This window comes from Acipenser ruthenus, chromosome 54, assembly GCF_902713425.1.
Source record: "Acipenser ruthenus chromosome 54, fAciRut3.2 maternal haplotype, whole genome shotgun sequence".
Taxonomy (NCBI): domain Eukaryota; kingdom Metazoa; phylum Chordata; class Actinopteri; order Acipenseriformes; family Acipenseridae; genus Acipenser; species Acipenser ruthenus.
The window spans coordinates 4819970-4832441 of record NC_081242.1 but is presented as its reverse complement, the minus strand read 5'-3'; the positions used below and the strand labels follow the sequence as shown (position 1 = coordinate 4832441).

Sequence of the window (12472 nt, the reverse complement as noted above, 5' to 3'; positions counted from 1 at the left end):
CTTGTTGTTGATTCTTCACAAAAAATTACAGTTTCATATCTTTATGTATGAAGCCTGAAATGTGGCAAAAGGTCGCAAAGTTCAAGGGGGCCGAATACTTTCGCAAGGCACTGTATATAAACTACTACAGAGACATCAGAACAGCTTTTCCTACCTAGACAGATGAAATGAGGTAGGTGAATTTCTTCAATGGCTCCTGAAATCACAGTGATGTCCATCAGTGGCCCAGCTATCATATAGTTCTTCTTTTCCAGATCCTGACTGTATCTACTCCAGGAACTGTACCTGTACTCCACAGTGACTGGACCCTGGACTTTCCACCGGACACAGGTCCTGGAGCACTCGTACTGACCCGCGCCTGGAATAGCAATCCTGTACGATACAGAATGGTTAATTCACAAATGACACTTTTTTTAAAAATGTGCTGTTCAATGTAACTAAATATAACCACCCTTTGCAGTGCCTTAAAATCATGTAACATTTTACAAATCCAATCAAGTTAATCTTCAAACAGCATAAAAACGAGGAACTGTGTAATAAATTGGCTGATACTCAACAGGATGAAAAAGCAAAAGAACATCTTATTATTAAAGAGCAAGCTGTGTAGTTGGGTGGTAAGTAACTCATCAGCCACTTAAAGGACGTCCATTAGAGGAGCTAACATAAATTGTAAAATTACACAGAACCGTTACTACACATATAATATACTACATATAATCTTGAGATTATAGGTTATAGATCGATAGGAGCGATAACTGCTGGACTTTGAGGAGCTTTGACATTGCAGACCACCCAAGTGACCCACAAATTGACTTTAAAATCAGCAGACCCGTGACAGTCATCGTACAACCCGCAAAATAATTATTTTAAATTAACCAATGTTGTTGTTTCTTTTTTGTTGATTCAAAATATAATTTTAATAATTTAGGTCCGATACATCGTGCCATCTTCAAGGATTTGATAAGTTACCTGAATGTGCAGTTTCCATTCTTGATACAAGTGAATGGTTCTACCAAAGTCCACTTCGCCATGTCCTAAACAAAACATATTAAATGTTTAAAACAGTAATAGTACATTTTAAATAACCTACCAGGGAGCAAGGGCTGTATTTTGTTTCATTGTAATAAATAGCTTATTCCACGAAAATTCATGGTCTAAAAACAGGTATTTCAAGATATTTCACTATTAAACATAATATTTATTAAAGAAGAAAAAAACTGTGTTATCACATTCAAAATTGATCCCTTTCTCTACAATACTTATCTACCCTGTCATATTATGGAGATGTATACAGCAATAGTATATTAAATATTCTAAATACAGATGGGAAAAGTGATGCATGGATTCACTGTGACTAACACATGATTAGCTTAAGAAACACAGATGAATGTATAGAATAGGGGTAGAACTGACTAGTCAACCAGAAAGGGGACAGTCAGCCTCACAAACTGGTAGTCAATGTATCACACTATTCAATTTCAAAGCAGTTACATAGTAATGGCTTTGTATGCTTAAAGTCTGCATTTGTAGTGAACTAGAAATGTAGGTAACAATTAACATAAACTGCCTGATTTTCAGAAGGCACATTTTAGAGAGAAAATAGAGGTTGTTATGCATTTGCACTATGAGTTTTTTTGTCTTTATTATTATTATTTATTTCTTAGCAAACGCCCTTATCCAGGGCGACTTACAATTGTTACAAGATATCACATTATTTTTACATACAATTACCCATTTATAGAGTCGGGTTTTTACTGTAGCAATCTAGGTGAAGCACCTTGCTCAAGGGTACAGCAGCAGTGTCACTCAACTAGGATTGAACCCATGACCATCCGGTCAAGAGTCCAGAGCCCTAACCACTACTCCACACTGCTGCCTTTTACTTTCAACAGGGGCAGGTTCATTTCTTCTACTCGCAACGTCAATTGATTTTCCAGTTCCTTAAGCCAATTAGTCACATTTCAATAGTCTGGACTTCGATTTAACTGGAAAACAATGAGGAAGCGCACAATGAAAACAAAGACAAGAAAAATACATTCTTAGCCACCCAAGTTGAGCTTTTTGGTGGGATTTTAGCACATCAAATTGTTCTTTTTGCAAAAGGTCCGCAGCCACTGCTAAATTTAAAATATGGAAGGATATAACCGAAAAAATAAATGCAACCTTTTCCATAAAAAGGTCAAATATAGAAGTTCAAAAAAGATTCTGAGACTGTTCTGGGACAGTTGTGATGCATAGTTCACCCCCTAGTCTGTGTAAGTTGCTTTGGATAAAAGTGTCTGATAAATGACTAAATAATAATAATAATAATAATAATAATAATAATAATAATAATAATAATAATAATAATAATTACAGCGCGACTATAGAAAAATATATATGTATTCTTTTCCTAAACCTATACCCCCTAAACCTTTTTTGATACAATCAATTACTAACATATATTGTGCAAAAAGATGTACACATTAAGCACTATGCATAATAACATTGTAATTATGTGTAAGTACACACGTATTTAATATTTAACTACTATGTTAATACACAGTAATTAGACACGCTTACACACTTAAAGTAAAGTGTTACCGTTCTTATGTTCTTAAAATTGTAGGTACAGAAATAGAGAACCAGACGTCATCAAATGTGTGATTTATAAAAACAATGTTTTTTGAAGCGGTAACAAGTACATTTTTTTTATCTTGACTATTTGACTGTGGTGATCATTCTACCTATTGTGCAGAATGCAATACATTATACTTACCAGTGTCACCCGACACTTTGTACATTTAAGTCTCCCCTGTCCTGCAATAATAGAAAAAAAAACAATCTATGATTGATTTGAGAAGCCATACTTCACAAACAGACATATTTAAAAAAAAAAAAGAGTTGTGTGTGTGTAGCCATATTTAGGAGTCCTCAATATTATCAGCGCAGCAATATTTCTGTATAACCTTAGTATGTATGGCCTTCTTAACTAGACCAGCAATCCGTTTTATGAAATAATAAAGGAATTTAAATAATGCTGCAGTATAAAACAAATACAAATGCTTTTGTCTATTTTTATATTTTCTTTCCAATTATGTGTCGCTCACTCATTTGTAGCTGGACCTTTAGGGACGTTGAAGTTGTTGAAATAACAAGACACAGTTTCGGCAATCAAGCTGAGTTTATTCACCTGAATGAAGGCTATACATAGCTCTTTTCTAGTTGCTGTCTTCTGAGCAGTTATCATAGCGAGTATACATACAGGCATAAGTAAAGTATAACTAGCAACATAGTTGAAGGTTTCAAACAGACTTAGTAAGCTACAGTAAAGTAAAATAACAGGAGCGCACATACTCAGTTACTAGTAGTTATCTGCTATTTTCCTCCTCCTTTCGTGATGTTTTGACTACTGAGACTAGCTACAAGGGGCGGAACTCCCTAGAGGAGTGGCTAAGCCTGATAGAAATACATTTCAGTGCAAGGTGTAGCAGTCGTAAATGTGGTGACATTCCCAAGAACCTTGCTTGACCCTCAAAAACAAAAACAAAACAAAACATAATTTTTAGCATCAAATTTAACTTACCATGTGTGGCTTATTAAAGTAATTATTTAAATTACATGGGGATTTTGCACCCACAATTCACTTTGCATGTATCCTTACATCTACCCCTTAATGTGTATTTTTTTTTTTTTGCATGACCCTAACCCGAACCCTAAACCTAACCCCTTAACTTGAACTATCCGTAACCCTAACCCTATCTCTTTTTGATACCATTGTGTACTTACATATATTGTGCAAAGTGATTTACACATTAAACACATTGTAACTATGTGTATGTACACATGCATTTACCAAGTAACTACTACCTAAATGCATGGTAATTAGAGACACTTAATGTAAGGAGTTACCAAAAAAAAGTGTATTGAAACTAATTACTCTTTACACGTCAACTGCAGTATTTCCATTTTGTTCTGATCGGCTGCATATAATAAATTACCTGTTGCTAAGGCTGTGGCACCTTCAAAGAGCGGCTGAGCTTTGTTTGTGTCCAAAGACTTCCTCTTGGTAGAATCAGGGCAATCCCATCCTATAATAATAATAATAATAATATCAGCAATAGCTGGAACACAGAGAATGACATTCCTTCATCCAGCAGAGCGACCAACAGGGCAGGCACAAAACTTGCGGCAGATGCTTTCTCAATGACGTGCCTTCCTTTTTTTGATGCTGCTACAGTTTTTTCTCTGATGTCACCACCCCTTTCTCTGATGTCACCACCCCTTTCTCTTATGTTACCACCCCTTTCTCTGATGTCACCACCCCTTTCTCTGATGTCACCACCCCTTTCTCTGATGTCACCACCCCTTTCTCTGATGTCACCATCCTGTTTAAGTCCCCTGGCTGCAGCTACGTTTCTGTGTAGATTTGCTACAGCTTTGCACTTCTCGGCCACCATACTAAATAAAGAGGGAGCACTCTATAAAGAAACTCATCTAGCCTATACAGCAGTGTGCAAATGTATTAGAGCACCTCAAAATCATATATCTTTTATATATCTACCTACATGAAAACCTCTGTCTGTGAGAATTTAAATTTTCAGTGAGTACAGTGATATAGGAACAATAGGCATTCATGTGTGAAAACCACTTTTTGCTTTAGTTAGGCATCTTAAACAACTTTTAAAAAGTCTCATGCATTTCACCATTTGTGGCTAGGTGTTCATTTTCTCTTATTATGTTAAATGAATTGCACGTGTGGCCTATTAAAGTCATCATTTAAATTACAAATGTTCCTATTTTGACAATTTTGCCAGATTTTCAGTTCCAGTGGTTTGATTTCATATGCACAGCAAATCAAAACTACAGAAGCAATGGGGTGTGCTAGTACATGCGCTCACTGCTGCATTTGTCTATGACAGGGAACGAGAACTGCTCCTGAACTCATAAGCAAAACACCTCAATGCTGACTGATCAAAATATAAAAAAAAACAACCACACATTTTGAGCAATTACAATAAGGACCACTGATGTAAATCCTCATAAAAAAGTAAGGGAACAGCATTTACTGTGATTACTGTCTATTTACATAGTAAATAGAGGTGTACTTATACGTAATTAAAATGTTATTATGCATATAATTCTGCTAGAATTCTGACTAAAACCAGGAAAAGTGAACATATTACATATTACCCCTGTTTTGGCCTCTTTACACTGGCTCCCTGTGCAGTATAGAATTTATTTTAAGATTTTGCTGTTAACTTACAAGGCCCTGAATGGATTAACACCTAGTTATTGACCCCGTATCATCCAAACCACACTCTGAGATCATAGGATGCAGGCTGCTGGTTATTCCTAGGGACAACAAAAGCAGCACGGGAGGTAGGGCTTTTTCTTGTAGAGCTCACATTATGGAATGCTCTGCCTTCGTTTGTCAGGGAAGCTGGGACCGTTACAGTTTTCAAGTCAAGACTAAAAACGGCCTTTTATCAAATGGTTTTCTTATCTCAGTGGGTTTTAATATAACTTTAAAATTGCTGCTTTTGTATTATTATGTATATACTGTTATTTAAATGGTCTGACTGTGGTAGTTTGTGGCGGAGTGTCCCGCCCCTATGTATTTATTTATTATTATTTGTATTTGTTTGCGGCGCGGATAAAAGCGCCGCGTCTTTTGTTATTGTTTTTTATTATTTGTATTTAAAAACCCCGTGAGGATGCATGACTGATCAGCTACTGATTACACCGTGTAACAATTCTTTTTTTTTTTTTTTGGTTCCTGGGTAGTAAGTGTTATTTCCTAATTGCTTGTGCCTCAAAAGTATAGAAAATGGCTATTATTCCCCACAAACTTTGCTTTTGTGACCAGGACAGTGATTTTTGAAATTTACCTATTTTCCAGAACATTCCAGATAGATTCAGTGCTGGGTGAAATACATGTATTTTTGTAGGATGGTACAGAGGGGAAAAGAGAGCCATGAAGTTTGCTATCCCAAGAATTTGGCGGGAACCCACTGACCACTCAAGCAACTGCTACTTCTGCATGGTGGACCCTTCCAAGCGGACCGAGTTCTCTGTGGGGAGGAACAACGTCAAGTGGGAGCCACTGGTGGACCCCCGGAAGGTGCTGATGCCACCACTACACATCAAATTGGGCCTTATGAAACAATTTGTCAGAGGTCTAGATAAGGAGTCGGCAGCCTTCAAGTACCTTCAAGACTTCTTCTAAGCTGTCTGAAGCAAAGGTCAAAGCCGGTGTCTTCGTCGGACCACAGATAAAGAAGATCCTGGAGTGCAATGAATTCCCCAAGAAGCTCACTAGTAAGGAGAAAGCGGCTTGGAACAGCTTTGTCGCAGTGGTTCGGGGATTCCTGGGCAATCACAAGGCCGAAAACTATGTGGAGCTGGTTGAGACTCTGGTGAAGAACTACGGCACAATGGGCTGTAGGATGTCCCTCAAAGGCCATATCCTTGATGCTCATCTTGATAAATTCAAGGAGAACATGGGAGTGTACTCGGAGGAGCAAGGCGAGCGCTTCCACCAGGATATACTGGACTTTGAACGCCGCTACCAAGGACAGTATAACGAGAACATGATGGGAGACTACATTTGGGGGCTGATTCGTGAAAGTGATTTACAGTATAATCGTAAATCTCGAAAAACTACTCACTTCTAAATCTTTTGTAGTCATTTTTGTATTACTTTAGTATAAATACATGTTAATTTGGATTTATGTGAACAAAAAGACACAAATTCGCCCGTTTTCTCATTGGAAATAGGTACATTTCAAAATATCACTATCCTGGTCACAAAAGCAAAGATTGTGGGGAATAATAGCCATTTTCTACAATTTTGAGGCACAAGCAATTAGGAAATAACACTTACTACCAAGGAACAAAAATTGTGTTACATAGTGTTATTTAACTAGCTGACAGTCACGCATCCTTACCAAACGCGTGCAGACTCTGGCCGAGGGGTAATGAGATAATTAACAACTAGTTAACCCCTCGGCCAGAGTATAAGAACCTACAGCTGTCCGTTCTGCAGGTTTGGGGTGTACAGAGGAGAGTACAGGGAGCGGAGAGAGCGAGAAACAAATAACGACATTTAGAAACAATTGCTAAAACGTGCTGGATTAGCCAGCACGACACTTACTTGTTTGTCTGTCTGATTCGTTTGGCCCTCGTGCCCTTTGTTTTGTTGTTTTGTTTAAATCTTTTGTTTTGTTTATTTGATTAATTAAATACGCTGAATGCAGTAGCATTCAGCTTCACCCGCCCATCCATTGTTTTGGTTTCTGTACTTCCTGGTCCGTGACGTCACCACACCTCACCACTGCGAGCCAGCCTGTCACACAGTTGTATGTGTGATATGCTATACAAATGTATAGTAGTTTGTTCTTTTTTTCTGCTATGTATTGTACATTTCTTTGTATAAAAAAGTGCTATATAAATGCAATAAATAAATAAAATAGTCACAATGTAGATTGCATGATAAAACTCTAAATCTAACCCTAACCCAAACCCCCTAACCATACAATTGTGTACTTACATATGTCATGCAAAAAGATGTACACACTGTGTACATTTTAACTATACATAATAACATTGTAATGATGTGTAGATACACATGTATTTACTAAGTAACTACTATGTAAATACACAGTAATTAGAGGCACAAAGTGTACCAAAAAAGGATTTTGAAGCTATTAATCTTTTACTCTTCAACTGTAGTATTTCCATTTTGTTCTGATCGGCTGCATATACTAAATTACCTGTTGCTAATGCTGTGGCACCTTCAAAGAGCGGCTGAGCTTTGTTTGTGTCCAAAGACTTCCTCCTGGTAGAATCAGGGCAATCCCACCCTATAATAATGACAATAACAATAATAACAATACATCTTTTCACGTGATTAAACCAGTCAAGTTTTTCTCTCATGGGTTTAAAGCATCACTAGAATGCCTTAAAAAAATATTATTATTATTATTATTATTATTATTATTATTATTATTATTATTATTATTGGTTGTATTCAATAATAATAATAATAATAATAATAATAATAATAATAATAATAATAATAATAATAAAATACAAAGGGAGTGAACAAAAGCATCCCCTGTGGGATTAAAGGATATGTGAAAAAAAAAAGATCATTGATGTCCAGGCGTTTGGAACTGGAATCTATTGGAATTTGTACTTTTTTCTCAAGAGATACAGCTGCTCAATATTTCCACCTTTCTCAAAGATCTATGTGTTTGAAAGCAAGTATCTAGTTCTACAGCTCATATTTCCATATCTTGCACAATTAGGATTACAATGTCACATTTACAGAGTGATTCATTGATGCCGTAGTAACCCTGAAGCCATTAAAATAACTGTGTATAATAAAACAATCATACTTTTAAAATTAAACATCGGATGTTTTTATTGCAGATCATAACTCATTGATTTCTTTCTCTTGTGTAATCAAAACATGTTAAATGTACAAAAAGCCAGATCAGAACAAATAGATCAGCTATCACCATTTAAACACATAACCAAAATTACGGGTATTAAATAAATAATCCATAAGATTATTTATTTTATATTTGAAATGCGCTAACGCAACATAATAAATTAATTTGTTGTTAGATTGCTGAACACACAGATTCAACTTTGTATACAATGCAATAGCAAAACCGAGACAATTTAACAATGTTACTGTTTCTGATCGGGACAACAAAATAAGGCTGAAAACTGGGACAATCTTAGTTTTCCTGGGACATCAGGTAACCCTATGCATGATGGCTACTATTTAATGGTCTACTATTCAATGGTCTGTGCAAAAGACTTGGCTGCATCAAAAAGGCTAGAGAAAGAAGTATCAGATCGCATGCTTTGTAACTCGTTCCTGGTTGACTTGATGAGCAAGCATGCTTTTGAAATCAAAGCATCACTAGACTGAAGCTAATCTGATAGACTGCTGGTGGAATGAAGAACCTGTTCTATAATATGGAGAAGAACAACAAATCTAAAGGACTCGCAATCCTATAGCTTCAGCTGCTGCATCCCTGTCAGAACCTTCTGACAGTACACCTAGAACTGCAAGCAAACTTCCATAGCAAAGTTTAACTTTTGAAACTGAATGATACCAGTAAGACCACCTGGTTCGCTCAAGTGCTAGCACTTGAAGTTCCACAGCTTTTTGAGCCTCAATAAAAAGCTGATACCTGGTGTTGTTGTTGGTAATGAATGTGTAAAGTGACTTAACTACAGTGAAAAAAGAAGAAAGCTCAACAATGTTTCTAATGCAGTCACCAAGAACAAGATTCAGTCTATCTGCATGGTAATGTATATAAATTGTTTGAGGAACCTTTTCCCTTAATCGTGCCTGTACTCCAATAAAGCAACCACTTAAAACACTCGCTCGTAGCACTGAGCAATGCAGTTTGACCAGTTCAAGCCAGTTTGCTGAATTTCTTTGTAAATGAAATCAGCTTAACTGGCTGCATCAAGCCAGTTTAGCTGACAACAACCTATCAAATGTTCCTTAACTTTCCCTTCACTAAAGTACCTTCCTAAAATGGCAAGTTGTTCCTTCTTAGACAAATCTTTTGTTTCATCTACCAGAATTGAAAAGTACTCGGCTTCCACTGCCTCAGCACAAATGGTTTCCCTAACTATTTACTGAAATTAAATCGTTTTGGTACTGTGGACTTGTATAATGGCCATACCAACATTCAAGCTTTGTTTTGAGTGGAAGTTGACTATGCGATAAGCTGACGCATTTCAATGAAATTTCCAGGATTTGAAGCACTTTCATCTTCAAAGTGAACAAGAAATACTAGACCCTGCCTGCCCAAAAGTGCTGTAACTTTAAGAAGAGGCTTCACATGTTCTCTGTTTTCAGGAGAGCTGATAGACAGAGAACAAAGAACTATTAGAAAAATAATATTCATGCATTTCTCAAAACAAATGATAATTTGCAATGCATTCGAATAAACAGTTGATCCAGTAAATTTAACAGACATTTGAAAGTTAAGAACTCCATACAGATTCAGGGACTCTTTTTCCTAAAGGGACCTCTATTGAAAGAACTATTTGATTCACCTTACCAATTTTTGTTAATACCCCAGGACAACCCCCACCCCACCTCCCACCCCCTCTCCGTCTCTACCCTAATACACACACAGTATCACAGATCAGCCTGGTCAATATACACACAGTATAGACCAGATAACCACAATGCACACCACACACAGCCTGTTGCACTGAAACACTGACACCATTTTTTCCCCCTCTAAGTCCATTTTGTCACCTGTAATCAGAATAAGAGCTCTGTCTACATTTTTGCAAACCAAGTATTAACAATTCAACACAGTACAGTAACATTTCCCAAATGTACATCCATTTTATGAATGAAAATGAAAAAACGTAATCGAACATTCAAGCAGAGCATGACTAGAAATGTCACGAAATGCAGTCTTTAGCATTATTAAAAGAGATAATGTGTCAAAATAAAATCATGTTCATTTAAACAGATAAATGCTGTGCTTCATTTACATAAATGCTGTATGTATGCAATTGTTGTACCCCTGAAAAGGGAATGATTGAAATAATCAAAATCTTGCTGCAGGAGCATTTTTTTTTTACACAGAAAACTACATGCTTACTCTTTACATCAGTAAAATAGCAAGTATCCTTTTATAGTTGTACCAGCTTAAAAAGAGAATACAAGCTACCGGTGGCGTGAGTTTGGCTTTTCGTTCCCCTCTTCGACTGAGTAACTTCTTAATTAGTTGAACTGGCACTGGCTATTATTTTGCTACAGTATTTGAAATCAGCTTAGTTGTTGTGATGTGATAAATCTTAATTTTGAATTGCAGCAAATGCAAATTATCGCAATAACTTGAGAGAGGCTGTTGCTATGGTGTTTTTTTAGGCAGAACAATTTAAAAACATACAGCACTGCAGCTTTTGCCAAGAAAAAAGAGAATGTTTCATTCAACAACGTTACATTAATGTCAGCTTAGTCGCTGCACTTTCGATGTCGGAAGCATGAACACTTTCCTTTAAGTCTTTTAAATTCTCAGAGAAACTGCCCCCTGGCGAGCTTGGCAGCACCCCCTCCCCCCTGTGGCAAGAGGGCTTGAAATTTAAGGTGTCCAATGTTACAAATGACCCCATGACGAGGGTCAGTTGTAACGGGGGGTGGGGTCAGATGTAACATTCTGTGATGAATAATGAAATAAACAACAACATGTTTAATTTAACTCAAGAATTGAATGTTTTATTGAATAAGATCAATTTTCGCATGCAGCAAATATGTTTTTTTTTTATTTATTTAACTCAAAAACTGAATATCTTTATTGAAAAATAAAAATGTTCACATAAGGCTTTTTTGTTGTTGTTGTCCTACTTTTAAAACTTTAACATCCATAAAATGATAGGCCTTATCAAACAAGAATATGTCACTCTGAGTCACAATTGTGATATATGAACATTTTGTTTCCTTCAGTGCAAGATTCATGAGCCCAAATAATGTTCAGCTAATGGTGTATGGTGTCAGTTGTAACACATTTTACAACTGGCCCCAACCCAGGGAGCCATTACTAAACTTTATGAGCAATCAATTGTGTAAATTATAATTACAGAGATCAGGGATGAGAATTCTAAAAGACTGGATCCATAAACTGGGTAACACAGGTATATATCACAAAAAGAAAATGGACTCAACTAGGTCAGAAATCGATTTTTGTAGATAAAATCTCAGGGCTTTGGCACAGACAGCTCCTCTTCCACAGTCAGACAGAGACTTGAACTTAGCATGTGCTGAGTGAGTGATGGCACTCTAGCTTGCTTCTGATTGGAGAAATTCAAGGTGTTTCAACTGTCCCCTGTTACAACTGTCCCCGGTCTCCCCTACTGTACTGCATATGAAAAATTATGGCTTGTGAGTCTGGACTTAAAAAATAGTAATATAGAGAGGTGGCTAAGAATTGTATCATATGTGAGACAGAAATGGGCATTACAAGGTTATTATTATAATAATAACAAGTCCATACTTACCAGTGAAAAGTGAATGCAATAAGAACTGGCACAAGTCTTTTCTGTTGATACAATCCAATACTGTGGTAGCTACCTGAACAGCCATCTCATCCCCGCAGTTTATAACCAAAAGTTTAGCCAATTCCTGACTTGTTGCATGCACCAAATTCCTGCGCGATATTTCATCGAAATATCGTCCTGACAGTTTTAGAGTTTCCATTTTCAGTCTCCTGAACTCCCGATCAGTTACACGTTGAAACACGCTGCTTAGAACTTCGTAACAACCCGACGACATGATGATCGCAGTAGATGGTTGGTTTATCTAACACTCTGCAGCAAAGACAATGTAGGCAGGAGTTTATTGATGTTAGAAACAGGAAACCGCCCGCTGTGAGAAAACAGAAGTGAAAGTACGAGAATGATTCATTTAAAAATAGAGGCCGACAGGAAAAACGTGTTTCAA

At 36.8% G+C, this 12472-nt stretch overlaps 1 protein-coding gene across 2 annotated transcripts in view; it reads right to left on the bottom strand.

Annotated features, from left to right (window-relative positions):
* The window catches only part of LOC117398352 (caspase recruitment domain-containing protein 8-like), a 28214-nt gene extending 15888 nt beyond the window's left edge, over positions 1–12326 (bottom strand). Inside the window, exons 1-6 of one of the 2 annotated variants that reach the window (XM_033997358.3) lie at positions 12031–12326; positions 7755–7844; positions 3981–4070; positions 2759–2799; positions 970–1034; positions 155–372 (exon numbers count right to left, since the gene is read on the bottom strand). In XM_033997358.3, coding sequence (XP_033853249.3) covers positions 155–372; positions 970–1034; positions 2759–2799; positions 3981–4070; positions 7755–7844; positions 12031–12304 — 778 coding nt within the window. In that variant the 5' untranslated portion in view covers positions 12305–12326. The remainder of the gene's footprint in view (positions 1–154; positions 373–969; positions 1035–2758; positions 2800–3980; positions 4071–7754; positions 7845–12030) is intronic. The other variant, XM_034912913.2, reaches the window with a different exon arrangement.
* Between the last annotated feature and the right edge of the window lie 146 nt (positions 12327–12472).